The sequence below is a fragment of the Hydra vulgaris genome, chromosome 13 (genome assembly GCF_038396675.1).
Source record: "Hydra vulgaris chromosome 13, alternate assembly HydraT2T_AEP".
NCBI lineage: Eukaryota > Metazoa > Cnidaria > Hydrozoa > Anthoathecata > Hydridae > Hydra > Hydra vulgaris.
In genome coordinates, this window is record NC_088932.1 from 6,873,831 (window position 1) to 6,882,263 (window position 8,433).

Below are 8,433 nucleotides of genomic sequence, written 5' to 3' on the forward strand. Positions count from 1 at the left end.
TATTACTTTTGTTAACGGCAAAAATTTTAATGTTAATACGATCAAAAGTATTTTCGTAAGCAAAACACTGACACAAATCAATAAAAGTTTGAAATGACATATTTTTAGATTTTTCTTTTAAATTTGGTAAAACGTTTTTCCAAGCTAGAATATTTTGCTCATCTTGATCTTCAAAAAGGAGTTGTAAAATATCTTCTTCTGAATATAAATCGGTTGCATTTTTTCCAAATCTTTCTTATTCCATTCTTTAATTGTGCACACCTTCCATTGGCGAATCAACCAAGATATCAGAAAAGCAGAATAAAAACATAAACCTGGTTCAAACAAAATTCTATAATCTAAAAACATTTCTCTTTTTTGTTCATAAGAGAGTTTAGTATAAGAAAGACCTTTTTGCGAATTTTGCCATTGTGTTATAGAATGAGGTCTATACCATTCACCAAACCATTCGTCTACATCAATTTCTTTGCTCCTCTTTTGTTGTTTTTTAAATGAAATTATTTTTTTATTTTTTTCGTAATATGTATTGTTGTGTTTTTTCTTTCTTTGAATTCGTTCATCTGTTTTGTTTTCTTTGCTCCTCTTTTGTTGTTTTTTAAACAAAAGAATTTTTTTATTTATTCCGTAATATGTTTTGTTGTTTTTTTTCTTTTTTTGATTTTATTCATCTGTCATAAGCATTTTTCTTTTAAAACCTGACAATTCAAAACCTCGTAATTTCATCATTGATCTTTCTGTTAAATTAGATAGAGATTTGATTTTAATATTACATAGACATATCAACCTCCATCCACTATCGTTTTCTAAAATATTAAAAACACCACGAAAATTGGCATCTTGAATAAAACGTAAATTAGTCGGTCCTTCTAAAGGTTTTATAAAATAAACAGGCGAATTGTAACAACGTTTCATTATTTTACAATAACCATCTTTAATAGATTTGCAACATAAAGTAACAATGTTATAACCAATTAAAAAATTTTGAAACAAGTCGGCAAAATAAATACTGTTTTTGATTTGCGTTTCAAACCCTTCCAATTTTTTTTGTTCTACGTGATAAACAATTTTATTTGGACTTTGAGTTTCTAAATAAAGTTGTGATTCTTCAATAATATTTCATCTTTATAATTATAATCATCTTTGATGTAAAAAAAATGTTTAGTGTATATACTGTTGTTACTAAATTTAGTTTCCTCAGTTTGATATTCAAATTTCATTTTTTTTATATCTAAAAAAAATTACATGTATTTTTTTTTAAATTCCAAAACATCTGAATCAACAGTGATACTTTTAAATATTTTTCGTAATTCTAATTTATTATTATTAATTATAAAAATATCATTAATATTACAAACTCGTGATAAAGAAACATAATAAAGACTATTATTAAAAGCCTTTGAATTAAATTGAACAACTGCTTTATTCATTGTACTTTCTTGAGCTTTATGAACAGTAAAAGAAAAAGCTAATTTTAAAGGTAAACCGAATCTTGAGCCTACAACAGCATGAGAGCAATCTAAAACCTCTTCTTTGACACATTCGATTTTGACTTCTTTTTTATTCATATTAACCCAAACAGCATTATTTTCTATTAAAATGACTGTGCCAATAGTACCATTGCACAAACCTTCTTCAACATTAGTATTTTTTACAAGCAAAACAATAGCACCCATTTTAAGATAAACAGCTGCTGGAATCTGAAACCAACATTGTATGTTTGGATTTTTAATAACATCTTTAGCATAAAACCAATAACCTTCGTGCTTTATACTCTCCATTTTTTTATTATTATAAACATCGACTTCCATATTTCTAAAAAATAATCTCGTATATTTAGTGTTTAAATTTTCATCTTTTTCAAAACAACGCGTCATAAAATAATCAACAGTTTGGTCTGAAACTTGACCAAAACGTATTTCATTTAAAGCTCCAAAAAATTGCGCATCTTCTTTTTGTCTAAAGCGTTCAGTTAAAACCAAAACTTGTCTTATGTATTGTTGCCATATTTTAGATTTAAAAACAAATTCACCTTTAATAGGTGGCAATTGAAAAAAATCACCACAAGCAATAACTTGAATACCACCAAATAATTCATCATAACATTGTTTAATTTCACAAGCTATTAAATGTAATAAATCAAACGTGTGATCATTGAAATTTCATCAATAATTAAAACATTAGTTTCCAACCACGTTTTTTTAATGTCTAGATGCATATGACGTTTATAATAATCTAAACTTTTAACACCAGTTTCTATACCAGCAAAAGCATGTATAGTGACACCATTTAATAAATGAGCTGCTTTTCCTGAACTTGCAGTAATATGTATTGTTTTATAAATTTGTATACTTTGAGCAATTTCTTTGACGATATAACTTTATCCACAACCAGCACCACCAGTAATAAAAAAATTAATTTCTTCATCAAACCATTGAAGCGCTTTTTGTTGTTGCAAAGATAACAATTTTTTATTATTTTGCTGAAAAAAAAAATTTATTTTGAATATAAATAGATAATAGCATATTTTACAAAAAACATCATAAAAATAATGTTTTGTTCTACAACTATTTCCAGTTTAGAAGTCCATGAACCATCGTCTTGTCCATGAACCATCGACAAAAACTTTACAGCCAACATTTCATCTTCTGTCAATGGATTTTTTTGATTAGTTAATAAGTTGAGCAATTTTTTATTATCATTTTCTCTTATTTTGTTCATCTAAAAAAAATTACATATAATATACTTGATTAAAACATTTTTCACAATATATAAATGAACAACTTCGCTTCCAAACTTCAAAATTTCTAAGTTCATTGCAATTTTCACATTCGTTTAAATAATGTTTACAATTTTCAATTTCTAGACATTTTTCTTTCCCATGATTTAATAAATCTTCTTCAGATATATTTTTATAAAAATAATAAAAACTTTCAAAATTCAAATTTAAATAAACATAATAATGTACTTTAATATATTGAAACACCATCAAAATCAATATAAAAGGTAATCTTTCAACTTATTTATGAAAAAAACCATCCCTGTCATATTTCAAAAAAAACTAATCTACAAGATTGACATAAAGTTTGTCTTGAAGTAAATGCGTGCTGTCAATTTTAATTTGTTTTATCCATTTGATATTTTTTTATTAAATCATTTTCGAAAATAAATATTTTGAGTTTCTCAAATTTTTCTTGACAACTAACACACGGTTCTCCTCTACATTTTGTACATGATTCCATAGAAAACAAAAGTTTTTTTATTTCGCCAGTTTCATCAAATTCTGCAGCGTAATGTAATAATTCGTCCAAATCAACATCATCATCAAGAAAATCATAGAGTGATTCCATATACAATTATAATTTGTTTCTGACATTTAATTATGTAATCTAGAAAAAAACTTTAAAAAAATATAAAAAAAGTACTAAAAAATATTAAATTGTTTCCATTTGATATTTGTTCACGAGATCATTGTTGTATATATATTTTTTTAATTTTATAAACATTTCTCTACAAGTGTCACATGCTTCAAAATCATAATTTTCTCCATAAGTACAAATTGCACAATCGTTTGTAGAAAGCATACTTTTTTCTAATTCGCCACTTGGATCAGATTTTGCAACCTAATCTAATAAATCATCAAAATCAAGATCTTTCTTGGCTACTTCTCTATATAAATCAAAATCTTCCAAGGTTGTTTTAGACATTTTTTTTACTAATCTAAAAATAAAAAATTACATTTTTTATAAAAAAAATTTACAAAAATTAATTTTAATTTGTTACTTGATATTTGTTCACGAGATCGTTGTCGTATATATATTTTTTTATTTTCTTAGGCTTTTCTTGACAAGATTTGCATGGATCAATATCACAAATTTCACATTCGTCCATTGAAAGCAAATATTCTTTTATCGAACTCGAATCAAATTTTGCAACATAATTCAAAAATTCATCAAAATCAATATTTTCATCAACTTTTCGTCGAAACAAATCAAATTCTTTAAAGCTTGTTTGAGACATTTTTTTACTAATCTAAAAATAAAAAAATAATATTTAAAAAATTCTACCAAAAAAAACTATATCCAAAAAGTCTTCTTAATTCAACATAATTATGACAAGAATTCAAATTACAATATACACAAATAGGAGAACAATCACATTGTGACATTTTACAAAAAGCTTCCTATACAAAATCACGTTTTTTACAAATAACATGGAGTAATGTTTCCGTACAGTTCATTTTTTTTGCAACTTTTTCACACATTTCCGAATCGTGTTGACTTAAACTCCATCCTGAAAATGCTAATGCTGATAAAGATTGTAATAAAATTTATTTTTCAATTGCAAAGGTGTTTTCTTCTGAATAACTGATAACTCGTAATTTTTTCTGGTTTTACTTGACGAACTTCTTTTACAAAATCATCAAATTGTTCTTGAGACATTTCTTTACGAATGCTCGGATGAAAATCTTCCAATGGAAATAAAGGTAAAAGGCAATCATACCTCCATTTTTCAAAATCTTCACGAACATTTTTGTAAATATTACTTCCCATGAGTTCAAAGACAAGAGGTGCAAGATCTTTGTTCAGAATTTTATCATTAATGATACCAAAACTTTCATCTCTATTTTTAACAATTTCAGCTTCATAAAACACATCCATTTTTTTATTATGTAATCTAAAAAAAAATACAATAAAAAAATAAAAAAAATGAGTTATAAAATTTTTTTCTTTTGTTCGTTCATCGCATAAACAATTTTAGCTTTTCGGCAATTTGGACATAGTTCTATATATCGAGATGTGGTTACAGCAGGTGTCATAAAACTATTGCTTGCTCGTACTGTTATTTTTACCATTTTTTTTTTATTATGTAATCTAAAAAAAATATAATAAAAAATTTATTTACTCTAAATAAAAAGTACTCAAATATTCCATCGTTTTTAAAAATGAACTCTGTAATTCCTCACGTACAAATAATATTTTTTCAGTTTCACTCTGTAAATAAAATATTTCATTATTTCTCTATTAAATTGAGGAACATTTTTTTCAATATAATCAAACATAACTTTGTCTCTCATTCTTTGTTTCTCATTCTTATAATCTATTTTTCTTTTCAAATACTCGATATCTTTTTTATTTGAAGTAAATAATTTGTATAGAGCATGAATATAAATTTCTAAACTTTTTAGTCTTTTTTTAAAACCATCTTTCTCAACATCTTTTGGAATTAATTTATTCATTTCCTCATTGGCTTCCTTTACGCCATCTCCATTGATATCCAAATTTTTATCAAAATGAACAGCATAACTACCATATTTAATAAAATATTTTACTTTTCGATATTCATAAGCGATATCAGCATTGTAAAAAATGGAGTTTCGTGAAGAAACTCCATTTTTTTTTAATTAATTAACCTAAAAAATACAAAGTTTAAAGTACAAAAATTTAAAAAATACAAAGTTTAAAAAAAATTTTACTCATTAAGAATATTTATAAAAGTAGTGATAAAATAATTATTAATTGTTTTTTTTAACAATAATCTTTCTTCATGCTTTGAAATAAACATAAAATCTTTCATGTCTACATATGTTTTTATATGAGAGAATATAGATTCATCTCTTCTCAAAAATTCCTCTTTTTCTTTTGTTACTATAAACTCATCTTCTTTGATTGCAAGATTGCCAATGACAATCATGTGATTTATCAATTCTATTAAGAAATTACGTAGATTTACATAATTTTTTATAAGCTCACTATTTTTATTCATAATTTCTGTTATTTTTTGAAACTCTCCCAATATTCCATCTTGATGATCATCCATGGTTAAAAATTCTTTAACGATAACAAAATGAAAATAAAAAACAGGTGATAATAATTCCAAATTTTGCCACAATTCGTGTTCAGAAAGATGTAGCTTGCAATATTTGTCAAACCATTTAATGACATCTTCAGACCAACTTTTAGACTCATTATTCTTTTTTTTTTAATTAGTTGTCTAAAAAAATTGCAATAAAGAATTACAAAAACAAAACACTATCATGAAAATTAATAGTTGTTAACATTGTTCTTCTTAATAAACGATGAAAATAGGCTCTCAAAATTATTCTGCAATCTAAAATATTTTTATCGTTTGGTGTTATAATAACACCATTTTTTTGATAATGATAAAACAAATCGACAGATTTATTGCTCTCTATAAACATTTCCATAAGAACTTTCAAATACATGTTGTGTATTTTAATGTCATCCCAAACATAAGACAATAAACCAGTATTTATATCTCGAACACAATTTCTTATTTCTTTTCATTTTTCTTCATTGATTGCTAACAATTGAGCTCCATCAACAATTTGTAAAAACTTCAACATGTCTTGAAACATATTATACATAGCATTGCTCTCTTATTTAATCAAATCCCAATTATTTATTTCCATGTTTTATTAGTTAATCTAAAAAAATTAAACAGATAAATTATTAAAATCATATTCTAAATCGTGAGTATATTCAATGTGTTTATAACTAAAAGATAACAATTCTAAAAAGTTTTTTGAAATCATTTTTACATTATTTAAATAATTATGAAAAAAACTGTTCTTTTCCATTTCATTCATACCATCTATCGAAATTAAGTCTAATGAATCTGTATATAATTTTTCTGTATCACCACAAACAAGCTCAATTTGAGAAAAAATATCAAAATAAGATTCTAGTATATTTAATGAAATACTTCCAATAGTTTGATAAAAAATCATTTTCATATTATTCAAATTATCAAGTGCTTCATTAAATGAAATAAGATGAGGACTTTGTACATATGCCATTATGCTTTCTAAACAACTATGTTGTTCACAATCTAGTTTTTTAATATCTTCCCAAGCAAATAGGATTTGATTTTCTTCTTGCTTTAGTCTGAAAATAGTATCCCAAGGATGTTCGTCTTTATTCATTTTATTAATTTTCTAAAAAAAAAATTATAATTACAAAATTATTTATACCTTTTTTAAAAAAAAATACCTTACTAAATATCTTATATTAAATAATTACTTAATTTTACATTTGATATATAAATTATTTTCATTTAAATAATAGTTAATGTCTGCTTTTTTATAAAGTTACAATATCCATATCCAACATCTTCTTCATCTTTGGCTGGTCGTTGAAAAGACACATTATTCTCAGTAATAAAACTTCTTTTCATTCATTTACCGTAACGTCCACATAGTTTAAATGTAATGACACGATTTATAAAAGGCCATTTTAATATAGCATTATAAGGTGAGGATCTCATTATAATATACAAACCAATTTCTTCTTCATTATGGTTATCGCATTTCATATTGATATTCATTTTCATTAAAAATTGATAATTTTCATAATAAAAGGGAACACTGTAATAAGCCTTGCTTTCATTTTTTAATTGCTCCTTAAAATTTTCAAAAATCCATATCTTACAACCATGTCCATTATTATTGTGCATTTCTTCTAAAACGGATACTCGAAAATCTAAATTCATTATTTTTTCATTATACAAACCATTGAATAAAAAACTCGGAATGTCAATATAAATGGTAAATGAAGGTCTACTATTTTCTGCAATTCTATCAGCCATAATTTTTACTAATCTAAAAAACATTTATACAATATAAAAAAATATTACAAAAATTTATTTTCCAGTGGAACCAAAACCACCCTTTCTTTCTACATCTTTATTCATTGACATTTTCACTTCACGACAAAAACAACCCTCAATTTCTATTACATTTTTTACAGCTTTAAATGTTTTTACAAATCCCATTTGAGCAACAGCATCTCCACGATTAATAATATAATCTTCTTTCGAATGATTCATCAATAACACTTTAATTTCATCTTTATAATCAGTGTCTATTATTCCTGGAGAATTCAACACAGCAACACCATATTTAAAAGCCATACCTGATTTTGAATATACATGTCCTGCTAAATCGGAATCTAATTCATCGATATAGACTCCAGTACTTACTAAAATACGTTGGTGTGGTTGAAGTATATAATCCTTTGTGCTTCTTAGATCAAAACAAGCACTCTCTTTTGTTTCATAAAAAGACCATTCTTGAGTATCTCTTATTTTAAGCATTTAAAAAAAATTTTAAATACAAACATTATGTTTTTGTTCTAAAGAATAAACTGCATGTTCTCTTTTTTCCTTATGAGAAACATTACAATTTTTACAAAAACTTAAATTACAAAAAAAACAATTAAAACAAAATAAATATATTTTTTCACAAAGTTCACAGTGTCCAAACCAATAATAATAAAATTCAAACTGTTTTAAATCCTTTTTGTTTAATGGTCTATTAAAAAGTTCATTGATATAAGGTAATAAAGGCACACCAGAATTAAATTCAGTATCTATCCACATATTTAAAAATAAATCATCAATTTTTTTTACTAATTT

The 8,433-nt window shown here is 24.8% G+C and overlaps 1 protein-coding gene across 1 annotated transcript; it reads right to left on the reverse strand.

Annotated features, from left to right (window-relative positions):
• Positions 1–7,659: 7,659 nt before the first annotated feature.
• On the reverse strand, positions 7,660–8,112 carry LOC136089589 (deoxyuridine 5'-triphosphate nucleotidohydrolase-like). The gene has a single exon (XM_065815641.1). It carries the CDS (start codon positions 8,110–8,112, stop codon positions 7,660–7,662), a length of 453 nt encoding a protein of 150 aa, XP_065671713.1.
• Positions 8,113–8,433: the final 321 nt, after the last annotated feature.